The sequence below is a fragment of the Pezoporus flaviventris genome, unplaced genomic scaffold (genome assembly GCF_033815535.1).
Source record: "Pezoporus flaviventris isolate CSIRO_AGI_PZ_B2104156 unplaced genomic scaffold, CSIRO_AGI_Pfla_v1 ptg000080l, whole genome shotgun sequence".
In the NCBI taxonomy this organism is placed as follows: Eukaryota; Metazoa; Chordata; class Aves; order Psittaciformes; family Psittacidae; genus Pezoporus; species Pezoporus flaviventris.
In genome coordinates, this window is record NW_026892628.1 from 561,127 (window position 1) to 575,796 (window position 14,670).

General features: G+C 63.3%; 1 protein-coding gene across 3 annotated transcripts; it reads left to right on the plus strand.

The window, feature by feature from the left end:
• The first annotated feature begins 1,612 nt into the window (after positions 1-1,612).
• On the plus strand, positions 1,613-11,266 carry MEF2B (myocyte enhancer factor 2B). Of its 3 annotated transcripts, none has more exons than XM_061474725.1 (9): positions 1,613-1,802; positions 7,839-7,918; positions 8,114-8,317; positions 8,393-8,521; positions 8,597-8,759; positions 9,701-9,846; positions 10,016-10,127; positions 10,213-10,303; positions 10,749-11,266. In XM_061474725.1, exons 2-9 carry the CDS (start codon positions 7,865-7,867, stop codon positions 11,053-11,055), a joined length of 1,206 nt encoding a protein of 401 aa, XP_061330709.1. In that variant the 5' UTR covers positions 1,613-1,802; positions 7,839-7,864; the 3' UTR covers positions 11,056-11,266. The 3 variants fall into 3 exon arrangements, with proteins under 3 accessions (XP_061330709.1, XP_061330711.1, XP_061330710.1); XM_061474727.1 differs by having other exon boundaries at positions 9,701-9,816; XM_061474726.1 differs by lacking the exon at positions 1,613-1,802 and adding an exon at positions 7,321-7,450.
• Positions 11,267-14,670: the final 3,404 nt, after the last annotated feature.

Consider the following 14,670-nt stretch of genomic DNA (forward strand, 5'->3'; position numbering starts at 1 on the left):
CTCCCTCCCACCTCCTCTTCAGGATGAACTGAGATTGCGAGCAGGGCTAATTAACAGGCTGTTAATTGCACTCTGTAAATCATGAGCTTTAAAAGCAGCTCTGAGAAAGATGCGTCCTTCCCACCAGTGCAGCCGCCACTGAAAGACTCGTCCAGAGAGTTCCCATCTTTCCAAACCCTCTTCCTAAGCCCCCGGGGCTGGGACTGGCCCCCCGCTGTAACTGGGGGTGGAAGGACATCTCCCTGCCACGGCACTGGTGTGGGAGCTGGTTTCCAGTGAGCCCTTGGTAACCCCCTCCCTACCTGCTGCCCCGGCAGCTCCGCACGCGTAATGGGGCCTTGGGAATTGCATCAGTTCCCCCATCGCTGCTGTAAACACAGACGCTCCCGCCGGGAACCGAGCACCGAGCAGCTCCTGGTCAGCTCTTCACTCCCGACCATGGCCAGAGGGAGCAGGACCCCCGGCACAGCCACCCACCAAGGCACCCACACAAGGACAGGAGATGAGCAGGGGTATGAATTGGGCAGTGCCTTCTCCAGGGCGGATTTTGGGGTCAGGCTTGGATTTGGACACAGAGCTGGGGCACATCAGCATCCCTTGAGTTCAGGTTCTGCTTTCCCCAGGGGAAAACCCCTTCTGTGGGTCTGTCACTGTGTGACAGAGCAGCGTCTGCCTCCCTTCGCTCTGCAAAGTCCACCTCAGGTCATACTCACAGGCTTCAAGCCACAGGATCCACGGCCACCTGCATCCTCTGCTCCCTGCTTGGGATGCTCCAGTGCAGAGCTGCCTCCCGCCGCCTTCCCCCAGGGCTGGGAATGGGGATGGTGCCAGGGAATCCCAGCGCTGGATTGTCCCAGGTGCCATTAGGGCCTGTTCCCCCTCTCTCAGTGCCCGGACTCCGCAGTGTTGGGGTTTGCTGCTGCAGGCGCTGAACTGGGGCCGGTCCCCAGCAGCGTGAGCTCCGTGTCCCCGTGGCCCCCTCCCTCGCTGCAGGGTGGCCTCGCTGGTGGCACGGGGACGGGCTGTGGTGGGGAGCACGGGGCAGCCCCCCCGGGCAGGTCACTGCTTTCAGGGCAGTGAGATATAAAACGGAGAGGGAGGGAGCTGGAGGTTTCCTTTTGGAGCTGGTGGGGGGGGGGGTGAGGGTGTCGAGCTGATGGGTTTTTGGCTGTGGTTTTGCTGGACCCTGGGGGGCGCTGGGGACCAGGACCCCAAACCCTGTGGTCAAAGGGGTGAGGGGGTCACCCGAAACCAAGGGAGGGGGGTCTGGCATGGGGCAAAGCCAGAGCCTGGCTCTGAACCTCCGCCCAGGAGCCCCCATCTCAGCCTGAGTCTGAACCCCCCCAGGACCTCCCAGACTTCACCCTCGTCCCAGGCCCCCACATTCCCTCAAATTCATCCAATCCTGCCCCTGCCACATCCCCATCCCAGTACCCGGTTCCCACCGCCTCACCCCATTCCAGCCCCCCAAAGACCCACTTAATCCCCCAGTTTACCTTCCGCCGCGATTCCAGATAGAGGCAGGGCTATGCAAATCACTCCTGCGGCGGCCTCCAATGGGGAGTGAGCCCGGCTGCGGTATGCAAATCTTTCGGCGGGATGGGCGGGGATATGCAAATGTGTCCGGCGCGGCTCGGGCGGGCAGCGCGCGGCTCCGGGGACACGCACAGGCATCGGACCGGGACCGGGACAGGGACCGGGACCGGGACCGGGACCCGACGGCGCTGGGGCCGCACCGGGGCCAGGACGGCTCCGCGGCAGCGCCGGCGGGGAGTTACCGAGGAGGAAGAGCCGGTGTCCAGGTGCGTGTCCCGGGGTGGGGAGCGGGGTCCCGGGCGCACCGGGGCGCTGCTGTACGCCGGTGCTGCCGGTACCGGGGAGAGGGGAGGGGGCAGCAGCCACCGATCTTCCCCCAGCCGCGTCCTTGTGCCCTAACCAGGCTCCCCTCCGCTGCAGACGGCCGCACGCATCGCGCCGGCAGCCCCGTCGGGGCGCAGGGGCTGGAGGAGCAGTGCCGGCCCGGGGAGGTGCCGGTGCGGCCGGACCGGCGCCCCGTGGGCTGCTCTGAGCACGGCGGAGCCCCGTCCCCCGCCCCGCCGTCTAGGGATGGAGGGCTATAAAAAGCCTGTGGTTTGCGCCGCGCTCGGGGTTATTTTTACTCGTGTCTGTGCAGGGAGGAACGCCCGGGTTTAACCCAAAAGTGCAGCTTGGACGGCAGCCGCCAGGCCCCGGCCCCGCAGCCGCCTCCCTGCCCACCCCCGGGCCCACCGAGGCTTTGGGGCGCTGGGGCTGAGCCCACTGCGTGAGGGGAAACTGAGGCACGGCACTGCGGGCTGGTGGCTCGACGTGGAGGAAGTTGTAACGCTGCAGGGCCAGGGCCTGGTGCCACCGTGGCTTTGCTGGGGTGTCACACTGCTCTGGCACGTGCTGAGCTGCATTCCGGGGCCTTCGTGCTCCCAGTGGGAATGTGACCTGTCCACGGCTCTCGCCAACACGTGGCACATCCATCATGTCCCAGCTCATCCACCTCCATGGGGAGAGCAACGTGGATGCTCTGCCAGATCCTCCTGCCTGCTGCAGCCGAGTCCCCGTCCCTAGGGATTTACTCTTCTAATGAGAGAAAGTTTCCAAGAGCTGCTGGCTCTCGAGATGGGTTCACAGGTAATGAATTACCTGGTGGATGAGTGGGAAGGCAGGGACCTATTCCAGGGGCTTGCTCCCTCTGTCCACGCACATCCCTTTGGACAAGGGGTACCAGTTGGGAAGGGAATGTCAGTGACTCAGCCAGGGAGTCGGATCCTGGCCCTTTTCCATGCCTGGCTGCCAGCTGAACACATCACACATAGGTGATGTGTTGGGGAGCTCCATGGCAGCTTGGGGAGCAGGATTTGGGATGTAGATGCAGGCCTCGGGTTTGGCTTAGGATGTCAAACACCTGAGCACGGGTCACTGATGATGTCTGGGTTCCGACACCAGGGAGGAGCATCCTAGCAGCGAGGAGGCCAGAGAGTCTGGTGTGCCATGCTGCCATGGGGATGCCCAGAAGGATAGAGGGGGGAATTAGTATGTTTAAGGTCCTTGGATTTCCCTTCTCTTCACAAGAATTACAGCAGGGTTGTCAGGAGCAAACCAGGTTTGTAAGCCATGCAGCCCTAATACCAGCCATCAGCAACCTCTGGCTGCCCCCATCAAACCCTCCAGCACCAAACAGGCATCATTTCCCATATCCTTGCCCAGCTGCAGCATGGGGCAGCCCAGCCCTGCGGGAACAGTGTGTTCCTTCCTTTGGCTGCTGTGAGCAGCATTCCCAGCACCGGGCACAAAGGTGGTCTGAGCCTTGGATGGGGACTGTGTGTCCATCCCTCTTCCCAAGGGCAAGAGCTGCCTCGGGTTTCAGGGTCATTTCTCTCCTTCCTCCTTCCACACAGTCATTTTGGAACTGAAAAGCCTCCTCCCATCACCGCTCTTTGCCCAAGGGCAGCTGCCTACGGCTGCGCCAGGCGCTGGGGGCACTTTCGGTCTGTGTCATGCCGAGCGGGATGGATCCAGGGCCGGAGGGGGCCAGGTCTCTTCAAACCCAAACAAAGCCTGCATTTGGCTCTGGAAGAGCTCAGGGCACTTCCGTGGCCAGGCCATGTGCTGCGATGGGGGAGATGAGCGAGTTATAGCAGGGGGTGATGCTTGTGAGATGGGGGAAGGTGGTTACCCTTGTCCTCAGCACCCTGAGGTGCCCTTGTCCCCACCCTTGCAGCACCCCGTCCCCAAGGAGCTCTCCTTTCCCCTGCTTCCCAGCAGGCTCCTCCTGCCTTGCCTGCTCCCCAGCTCTGGTTTGTACTGGTTTGCTGTTTAAACAGCCTATAAAAAGCAGAAGGGCCTGTCTGCCCCGGCAGAAACCCTGCTCAACTTTGACTTTTCCCTGCGCCGGGCTCGGGATGCTGCTTTCACCACGAGGCCCCAGCTCTGCCGTTCCCTGGGGACCGCTGAGAGCCGGAGCCATGTCGGCAGTTTGGAGCAGGACAGCATCAGGCAGGATGGATGCGGCTCACGGTAGAGCCAGCGCCATGTGTCCATCCACAACGGATGGTCCTTAAAGCCCTGTTTCAAGCCTGTTGCCCTCCTTGTCCCAGCGATGCAGCATCTGGGCTGTTCTCCCCTGGGATTTCACTGCTCCTGGCTCAGATTTTCCCTTCCCAGCCAAGCTCACTTCTTCTCCCTGTAAAAGATGGGATGGAAACTCTTTCTCCCACTTTAATCATTGTTTTTCTCAAAAAAAACTTTCTGGAAGCTGCCAAATGCCAACAGCAAGTACTTGCTGGCCGCTCTTTCCCATACCCATTCCTACCCAGCCACCTCCAGCTTTCAGATTTGCAACAAAAATCCCCCAAATTCGGTGAAAAAGGACTTATTTTCCCCAGTATGGGCACTTTGTCCCATGGAGATGGGAAAGATGGGACTATGAAACTCTGGGAAGCCCAGAGCCCCTGGCCTGATGGTTATTGGGGAAGCACTCAGACCCTGGAGCAACAGAAACACTCCCCTAATAACCTCACCCACTTTGACTTCAGGGTAGACCTGGTGAAATTAGCATTCCTGGGATCATGTAGGGGATGGAAAGGGATGGAAAGGTGTTACAGGCAGCACCAGGACCCCCCAGTACCACTGTGAGCATCCTACATCGTGCTGGAGCTGCAGCATATGGAAAAACACATCGCTCTCAAGGGGTTCGCTTCGTCTCAGCTCATTAATGAGGAGCTGGGATTGGGAATTCCCCCACTCCAGCGGGATGCAAATGACCCCTAAAGATGTGCAGCATCCAGGGGGTTCATTATAGACCCTGCAGCCGGGGGACACCGCGCTGGGGGTGCTGGCAAAGGCACTGTGGGGACAAGGGGCTGTGCTGGCTGTGGAAGCGAGCCCGGTGCGTGCAAGCAAGCAGAGCCCAGGCTAAAGATAAGCACATGTGGGAGGAAGAGGAGGCCGGCGGGAAGCCAGGCAGCACCGGAGCCTCTGCCCAGGCAAGGGAACGCGTCTCCTCTCTGAAAGGCTTTGAGGGCTCAAGAGCTTTGCTGGTGCTGGGGTTTGTTTGCATCGCTTGGAATGGTGATGCTGAAGGACCCTTCATCCCTGCAGCCGGGCCACGTTGTGGGTCCCCATCACTGCACAGAGCTCTTTGTGTGAGGTGGGACTCGCTGGAGGTGAACGCAATGAGCGGCTGGGGGGTTCCTCCAGTGCGAGCACCCCAACCCTGCTCCCTCCCACTCAGGGGGACAGCAATGAGCCCTCCCCGGATGCCAGCTCCTTATGGGAGCCAGGTTGCTCCATGAGGACGGGGCTGGAGGATGCCACTGTGCTGGACCACAGGATAGAGATGGAATCGCTGTGCCCGTCCCCACCAGCGGTGATAATCGCCTGCAGCCATAGCACTGCTGATCACCTTATCGCCTGGCACAGCAATTAAAATCCACAGTGAAATTTCCCCCTCCCTTCCCAGCCCTTGATACTCATCCATGGGGAGCCGAGCGCTGGGGCCCTGCCGCACTGCGGTGGCCAAAGCACCACAACCGACAAGGCCGTAACCCTTAGAGCATCCCAACCCTGCCTGCATCCACTCCCAGCCCTACGCCTGCCTGGCAGGACCCCGGCTCACGGCACGGTGCCGGTGGCAGCAGTGGCCTGGCCACGCGAGTCCCCACGGGTCCCAGGAGCAGCGGTGCTGGAAGGAGCAGTGCGGGAAGCGGCTGATGAAACCACCCCACGTGTTGCACGGGCCTCAGATGGTTTCCCCGCTGTGAACGTGCTGCTGCTTCCTCCTGCCTCGCACCCCTGCTGGCTGTTCTGGGCTGGGGCGCCTGCAGCATTGCCCCGTGGGTGCTGGTACCCACCCAGAACCCTCACGGTATCACCCCAAGGGTCCTGGATTCCCCCCCCTGCCCCAAACACCCTGCCTGGGCAGATGTGGCATCTCCAGGGCTCCGAGCCATGCTGGTACCTGGGGTGGCTGCTGTCCATTGTCCCCTGCTCTGAAGCAGCTCAGATGGGTGGACATGGCCAGGCTGGGGCCATGGAGGGACTTGCAAGATCTGCGCCACTGCAGGGACCATCTACCTCTGCACTCCACATACAGCTAGAAACCATGATTCTGGAGCAAGGCATCGGGGTGCTACAGCATCCAAGGAGCTGGGGGTGCTGGGTCCATCCAAAGAGGGGGTGTTTCTTGGCTCCATTGTAGCTGGGGGGACTCATCCTTCTCTCTAATGGAGCCTTTAAAGATGCCCCCTGCGTGAGGCTGTGCAAGGATGCAGGCGAGCATCCCCTGACCTGTCAGAGGCCAAACTCAGCTGCAAGCTGGAGCCCCCCGGGGAACAGCTCCTCTCTCTGCACCCCAAATTCCAGATCATGGCATAGGGGTCGGTAGATGAGAGCTGACCCCTCAGGGCATCCCCAGCCATATACCCGCTGCAGGTGCGGTTCTGGGATGTTCAAAGCAGCTTTGGCCCTGCCCCAGCAGCAATCGTTGGGAAAACCTCTGCCTTTCCACTAGGGAATCTTTGGCTCTTTCCGGCTGGAGCGGGGTGGTCCCGGCACCCCCTGTACCTTGGTGCCGTGCGTGGGCCCCGGGACACAGGGTGGCAGCAGGGCCGTGGGAACGGCAGCACAATTTCCTTCCATAAATTAAAATTAGTTGTGATCAGCTAAATATAGAGGCTGAGCGAGATGGTAAATGGCAGCAGGGGAAGCGGGACAAGCTGGGGCATGGCGGGAGCAAAGGGCTGGCTGGTCCCCAACCTGCATCCCCCGGGTGCATCCCTCTGATGGGGGAGCTGCTGGACAAGCTTGGGGGGTTCTAGAGGTGCCTGAGGTCCTTAGGGAGCCGCAGCACAGAGCTCCCAGCTCCACTGGCTTCCAGCTTGACTCTTGCTCCATGGACATGGCTTGGGCATAGTGGGGACCAAGCTGGGCTAGGTCTGCACCCTAATTTGGTGGGTCCCATTGGGAGCATCTTGGTACCACCCGTAGCTCTGTACCGGAGGCTGTGGTGGCACCGGGGCATCCCTGATGGGTTTTGGGGGACAACAAAAGGAGAAAGAATTGGGGTGCTGCAGCAGCAAGGGAGATGTCTGGTGTGTGTGTGTGTGTGTGTGTCACAGCACAGTGCTGGGCTGCAATGGGTGCTGGCACCCTGCAGCCAGGGAGGGATGCAGGGTCCCCCAACCCCTTCCCACTGCCGGCTCACGTGGCCTGAAGAGGTGGGTGGTTTCGCTTTGCTGTCTCCTCGTGCAGCCACTTCCTGACCTGCGAATGGCGGAGGTCAAATTTAGTCTGAAAACCCCAAATCTGAGCCTAAAAACAGCCCTTTTGTGTTATAGACCCTCCTCACAGCCAGCCCGGCCTCCCTTATAACCACCCTTCCCATCCCTCGGCCCCGCCGTGAGCAGCATCAGTGCATGGGGTGAGCGCGGAGCAGCCCCCACGGCTTTGGATGGGGGACTGGGGATGCAAAGGCTGATCCCATGCTCCCAGCAAGGGACTTGGCATCGCAGCACCACAGCATTCCAGCCGGCCCGGGCAGGTCCCTGGGGCTGGTGTGTGGGGAGATGGAGCAGGGGCAGTGGAACCGGCTGGGCAGAGCTATGGGGCTTTTCTTCCTTTTTCCTCACAGAATTTCCCACTTTTTCTTAACATTTGCAGTTGTTGCTGGACAAGAAAAAAGCCAAAATTTCCTCTGAAAACGCCTCTTTTTTTCCAGCCAAACCCATTTTTGGTGGCTGGAGGGGTGAGGGCACACGAGCGGCTGCCCCTGGCTGTTCAGGCTCAAGGGGCTTCTTGCTCTTTTCCAGCCCTCCCTGGCGTGTAGGAGGTGAAAATGGGCAGGAAAAAGATCCAGATCAGTCGGATATTGGATCAGCGGAACCGGCAGGTAGGAGCTGCATGGGGACGAGTGGGGACCAGGGGGATAGGGAGCCACGAGGCCATGGAAAGGGGCAACGCCGCTCTGCTCCCATCACTGACGGGTCCTCCAGGGGTGGAAAGGATTTGGGGAGCCAAGGGGAGGGTTTGGGGCTGCATCCAGCGGCGCTGAGGGCAGCATCCCGTCCCCTTCCCGGCTCCACAGGTGACCTTCACCAAGCGGAAGTTTGGGCTGATGAAGAAGGCGTACGAGCTGAGCGTCCTGTGCGACTGCGAGATCGCCCTCATCATCTTCAACAGCACCAACCGCCTCTTCCAGTACGCCAGCACCGACATGGACAAGGTGCTGCTCAAGTACACGGAGTACAGCGAGCCCCACGAGAGCCGCACCAACAGCGACATCCTCGAGGTAGCGGCAGGGGGCAGCCGGGAGGGCCGGGTTGGGGGGGGCACAGGGCCCTGCTCACAGCCCCGCTCCCCGCAGACACTGAAGCGCAAAGGGCTGGGGCTGGAGAGCCACGAGCTGGAGGTGGACGAGGGGCCGGATCCCGAGGAGAAGGCGCGAAGGCTGAGCGAAGGCATGGACCTGTCGGTGCCACGACCCAGGTTTTATGTGAGTCGCTGCTGTCCCCAGGGTCCCCGAGGTCCCCGTCCCCTCCCTGCCCCTGAGCTCTGCTTCGCCCTGCAGAGCCCAGCACCGCTGCCCGATGCAGCCTATGGCAGCTCCCCACCGGCCACCACCTCGGCCCTGAGCAGCACCAGCGCATCCCCGCAGGGCCAGGGCCGCCCGCCCGCCTTCAAACCAGCACCGCCGAAGCCACCAGGACGCTCCCCAGGGCCATTGCCCCCAGGTAGGCTCGGATCCATCACCAGGGATGCTGCAAGGAGAGAGACGTTACCATGGGCACCGTCCCCACCATGGGCACCCTGTCCCCACCATGGCACCACATCCTCACCATGGGCACCCTGTCCCCACCATGGCACCACATCCTCACCACGGGCACCCTGTCCCCACCATGGCACCACATCCTCACCATGGGCACCCTGTCGTTGCCGGCCCCACAGGGATTTTCCCGTCCAGGCACCGCATGCAAAGCTCCTCTTACAGCATCTCCCGGGGACTTACCAGGAGCAGGGCTGCGGTGGGTGTGTGGGCAGGGAGCTGTGGAAACACCAGCCCCTGCCTCCCTCCAGATGCTTCCTGTGCCCTGCTGGCACCCAGCACCCTGCAGCCTGCAGCCTCCCGTGTGGTAGAGCTCACACTCAGCATGAGGGGCTCATCCAGCCCAGGGTATAGCACTGGACCAGGTGGTGACAGGGACATGGGTGTCTCCAGGGCCATGCAGCAGAAAAAGATGCTGGAGCTTGACCAGCAGAATCCCCGGGGAGGGGGGGGGGGGGAGGTGCTGTGAGGGCATCTGGGTGATATTCTCATCATGAAGCACCCCCATCTCCGTGGGGGCAGCATGGTGGCCCTAGGCTGACATCCGCATGCTGGAGGTACCTATTGTGGAGGCTGCTCCGTGGGGAGCTGGGTGCTCCCTGCAGCAGGGTCCAGCGGGGGATGTCTGCAGGCTGCTGTAGCCCCAGGGCTGGACCCAGCCACCGTTTCCACTCGCAGCGTGTGGCCACTGTGGTGCCGCTGCTCAGGAAGTGGGTTTACTGGAGCATGGCACCGTGCAGGCACCCAAGGCACTGAGGGCACCAGGGCCACAGGCATGGGGACCCCCCCCTGGCGCCCCTCATCCTTCAGGGTCACCCCCTGCATCCTCCTGCCCCTCTGTCCACGCAGGTATCGGCTACCCCCTCTTCCCTGCTGGCAGCCTGAACCGGGCCCTGGCCACCAAGACGCCCCCCCCGCTGTACCTGGGGGCCGAGGGCCGGTGTGGGGAAGCCCACAGCAGCTTGGTGAGCGGCCGGAGCGGTGGCACCGCCACGGTGAGTGCCATGGGGGGGACACCAGCACCGTGGTACCTGCTGCTGCGTGGGCACAACGTGGCCCTGTCACTAGGAAGGAGGTTGGGGGGGAGGATGGGGGATGCTGCATTATAGATTCCCCAAGGGGCTGGCAGCACAAAGCCTGATGCAGGCACCCGCTTTCCCACAGCGACCACTGTACCCTGCTCTGCAGACCCTGAGCCCTGTGCTCACCCCAAGCAGCTCCAGCATCCCAAGCCATGGCCTCACCAATTTCCCCTTCCTCACCCCAGCCCAAGCAGGTAAGTCCTGGCCCCTCAGCCCCAGGACACTGTGCCCCCCCCCAGTAGGACCTCCCCTGCTCACTCTTGGCCTTCTGCTCAGCAGAGTTTGGTGCTGGTGAGGCCCCACCACCCCCCGGCTTCCTGCAGCCTGGTCCCACAGCATGGCAGCAGCCACGGGACATGGCAGCACTGGGGTAAGGATGGGGACAGCCACAGGGTGGGAGACTCAGGCTGGGGATGAATCCGTTAATGGGGAGCTGCTGCACCCCTGGGTACTACCTCCCAGCCATGGGTGACGCCAGCACCCAAGGCACAGCCCCTTCTCCCACCATGCTGGGGTCTGTTCTGCTTCTCCTCTAAACTGGGGCAGACGGGGTCACCCCAGGAGCCTCCGCTCCTGCCGCTGCTCGCAGAGCCTATTTCCAAGTGGATTTTCCCAGGGGGTGGGGCCCCCATGTCCCTCCCAGTCACACACTGGGCTCCCAGCAGCGCCTGGCTGGGCAGAGCCAGGTGAGGTGGGTTTAGGGGTGCTCAGCCCCTCGAGGGAGAAGAGGGGGCTGAGCTAGACCTCTCCCCACCCCACACACCCCGGCAGGGGCTGCAGGGGGACCCGGCCTCACTCCTGCTCCCCTTCCCCAGGGTCAGCAGCCGGATTGCCCCTGCTGAAGAGCCGGCCCCCGGCGCCTCCCCGCAGCACCAAGCCATCAGCATCAAGTCGGAGCGGGTCTCCCCGGGGCTGGGCTGCCCCTCGGGCACCCCGCAGCCGCCCGCTGCCAGCCTGGCCTCCCTGAGCGAAGCCTCCCGAGGCCCCGGAGACCACCAGCCACGGGACGACTACGCCAAGGGGTACCCGTACCCCCTGGCCCCCCCGCGGCCGCTGCCCGAGGAGCAGCGGGTCCCCGTCCCCATGCGACGAGCGCAGGCCATGGACACTTGGCAGAGATAGCGAGGCCGACGGGGTGCAGGGGGGTGGGCTGAGCCTGGAGGGGAGCCCCGCACTTCATCCGCATCCTCAGACCCCCAAGAAGCCCTTTGAAGTGCTCCCTGGGGGGTCAGCGATGCCCCAGGGCTTCCCCTGGGGTTTCATCCATCACCTCGGGGCTGCAGCTCCCAGCAAATCCCTTCCCCACCCCGGTGCCCCCCACAGGCCGCTGAGCCCCCCCTTCCTGCAGCTCTGACCCCCCCCGCAGCCCCCTGCGAGGCCGGGACCCCAGGGATGAGGAGCGCTGCCCCCATGCCCTGTCCGGTGCATCCCCGTCTGTCCGCCTGTGCCTGCGCCAGCGAGTGGGAATGCCGGAGAAGTGCCACGGGGTGGCAGCAGGACTGAGAGCACCGGCAGCGGGTCCAGCCCTGCACCCGCCAGGCCCAATCCTGCACCGGCTGATGGGGGCTGCCGGGGACCCGCAGGGGGGCGGGATGGAGGCATGGAGGCAGCCGGGGTGGTGGGTGCCGAACCCAGCCCAGGGGCTCTTTTCTATTTATTATCTTCTCACCAATAAAGAACTGGGGGTGTCGGGGTGTCTGGTGTGAGCTTCTTGGGGCCAGGCAGCAGGCTAATGAGGTGGCAGGTCATTAACGTCCCCAAGGCAAGAAGTGCCCCATGCTCTGACCCACTTCAGATGAGCGGTGCTGTCTCCTGTGTCCCACCACCACCTCTCCAGGGTCACCAACTAACAAGGCAGGTGACAGCCAGCTCACCCTCAGCTCTGGCCAGGTCCCTGGGGTCCAGCCATGCTGCTCCCATCCCTCAGCAACCTGGGACACCCCAAAAAGCTGCTCTGAGGGTCTCAGTGCTGGGAGCGGGTGCGAGGAGGAGGAAAACCCCTTATGTGCCCTTAAGGTGGTCGTCAGTGAGGGGTTATGTGGGGAGGCGGGACCTGCCCCCCCTGAGCTGTGTCTCTTACAGCCCACTGGGCTGGGGCCGGGGTTTTGGGGCTTGCTGTGTGTGGGGAGGACCCCGTTGGGCCTGAGGTGCCCTGGCCATGGCCACACTGCTGAGAGGATGAGGAGGAAGGGGGCAGGGTTTGGCAGTGCCCATCGTCCCCTGGTTTTGGGGGGATGTGGGTCCACCCTAGCGCTGTGTGGGCACCCACAGGCTGGGATTGAGTGGGGATAGGGTGGTCCCTCTGCACCGGCCACTCGCCAGCGCTGAACTGGGCCCCTTCCTGGGGGGGGATTACTGGTGGCCAAGCCCTGAGATTAAAACACGGGAGGGAGATTAATCCTGGGAAGAGTTTGCCCCGTTTAATAGAGCGACATAAATACCAGCCAGGATTAGGGGCTGTGCGGAGCCCCGGCAGCCCAGGGCTGGATCCAGCCTCAGCTCAGATCCCCCCCCCCAGCTGGCAGGTCCCCTCCTGGGCCACCCTTGGGGCTGGGAAGTGGCTTCTGCATGGAAAGAGGAGGTGAGACACCCGGTGAAAGTGTGGGGGCTGGGGTAAGAGACACTGATTGAATAGCAACGACTGCATGATTTATGGTTTGCATTATTGCATGGCTCATTTGAATATATGCTAATAAGGCTTTTCTCCTCGTTTTGTTTGTAAGATTTAGATTTGCTATGGCAACCCGCTGGCATGGAAGGAGCGCCAGGAAATGTCAGGGCGAGGTGAGCCCCGGACAGGGTTGGGGCTGCCTGGGACATTCACCGCATCCCACCGCAGGGACAAGGGGACGGCTGGAGGGACCCGGAGGGCACCGGCGGGAGACGCGGGAGCCGACAGGAGACATTGACCACCCCAACTGCCTGCAGGTCCGGTAGCACCCCATTGTGACAGGTCCTCAACCGGGGTGGGGGCCGGGGTGGGGGGTGCCCTGCAGTGCCCCCCTCTCTCCTTTGCTCTCGCAGGGAGGTCCCTTTGCCCCCCGCGTCATCCCCTGTCTACCTGCGGAGCATCCCCCCAGCGCAGCAGAGGTGGGGTGCCCCATTGCACTGCACCCAAAGCTGGCACCCGGCTTTGTTGTGGGGTGGGGACAGTGCTCAGGGTGACACTGGGAAGACAGAGTGTCCGCTCTGTGTTGCCCACCCGTGCATCTACGGAGCCCTGATCCAAGGTGGAGGGGTCCAGGCCATCTCCCCACCTCTGTGTCACTGTGCCCCCTTCCCAGCTGCCCGGGACTGCCCAGTAAAGCCCAGTTACCTGCAGGCCTAGCATGGCAGGGAGCTGTGCTGCTCCGGGAGGGTGCTGGGCTCCAGCTCTCGGGGCTGCAGAGCCGGTGGGGCTTTGTCTCCTGGTAGGTGCTGGTACCTTTCCCGGTGTCTGTGCTGTCGGGGGCTCTGCACCGCGATCTGGGGGCTGTGAACCTTGCAGTCAGGGTGCTCCCTTGCTGGGCAGCAGTCGGGTGGGTTGGTCTGGGGGGCACCGTCCCCTCCTCAGAGCCGTGGGGGAGCAGCGCCCTGTCATCAGCAGCCCGGGGAGGGTGGGAGCCGATGGTCCGTGGTGTTACAGAGAGGACATCTCGGGTGGTGATGGGGTCCCCCTGCTGTCCCCCTCCAGGCGGCCCCGGGCCTGTCTCGGGCTGCGGGAGCTGGGGTGGGTTCGTCCCCTCGGAGCCCCACGAAGCAGCCCCGGGAGTGTGGCCAGGGCCGAGGCGGCTTCGGGCTGTGGCGGCGGCCCCGGGGCTGGGAGCTCCCGCCGGGGGTCGATTTCCGCTCCCGGGATACCCGGAGCCGTTTCACACCTTGTAATGGGGCGGGAACGAGCCCCGGGCTGGGGGCGAGCTAGCACAGCTCCGGCCCCGAGGGGACGGGGATGCCCGACTCCTCCTCGCCTCTCAGCCGCAGCAAAGCGGGGCCGAGCCGGGCACCGGGGTCTGCCCCTCCCGGTGCATCCTCCCCCAGACACCCACTTTGTTGTTTTGCAAAAGCCCTGAAATATTCATAGCGCTGCGCCGATCGCCTCTTAATGAATTTTTGATCAAAACGGCATCAGGGAAACAAAATACCTCCCCCCACCCCCAAACCCCCGCCGTCGAGGAAGGGGGACCGACCTTGCCGATACCGGGGGTCTGAAGGAGCCGACTCCCACCCCAGGGCCTTTTACCGGGAGAGGCCCCGGCCGCGGGCTCGGCAGCAGGATTTGGGGTGTCCAAAGTGCAGGCCTGGCCTCCTGCTGCACCCGGGCTCGGCAGGGACGGCCCGGGCCACCGTGAAGCCCCGGTTGGACGGGACGGGAGATGGGCGGCCGAGACAGAGGGTCCCGGCTCCCCCCGGCCCCGGCGGGAGGAATATTCGTTGAGGGAAAATGCATAAGCGGAGCTGGTTACGGTAGAGCACGGAGCCGGCGGCCTCCCCGGCAGCGCCGGGCCGGGGGTGGCCCATACCGGGGCAGTCAGGGCGTGGAGGTGGGGGGGGCACCGGGGTGGTAGCGGGCACAGGCCCCTTCCGCGGATCGGTTTTCTGCGAGGGTCCCCGTCCCCCCCCGGCCGGATTTGGGGCGCAAACCCCTCTCGAAGCAGGCAGCGATTTTTAACGCGCTCGGAAAATCTCATTGTAGCGGAGGAGGGAGGGTGACGGGGCCCCGTTCCCGGTCACTTCGGACCTTGGCGGTGTAAACGTCCG

Bases quoted from the DNA above. Each gene is read 5' to 3' on its own strand.
- MEF2B (XM_061474725.1), top strand. From the start codon at position 7,865: ATGGGCAGGAAAAAGATCCAGATCAGTCGGATATTGGATCAGCGGAAC. The intron at 7,919-8,113 runs GTAGGAGCTGCA...CCGGCTCCACAG, and splicing joins TGGATCAGCGGAACCGGCAG to GTGACCTTCACCAAGCGGAA. The intron at 8,522-8,596 runs GTGAGTCGCTGC...TTCGCCCTGCAG, and splicing joins TGCCACGACCCAGGTTTTAT to AGCCCAGCACCGCTGCCCGA.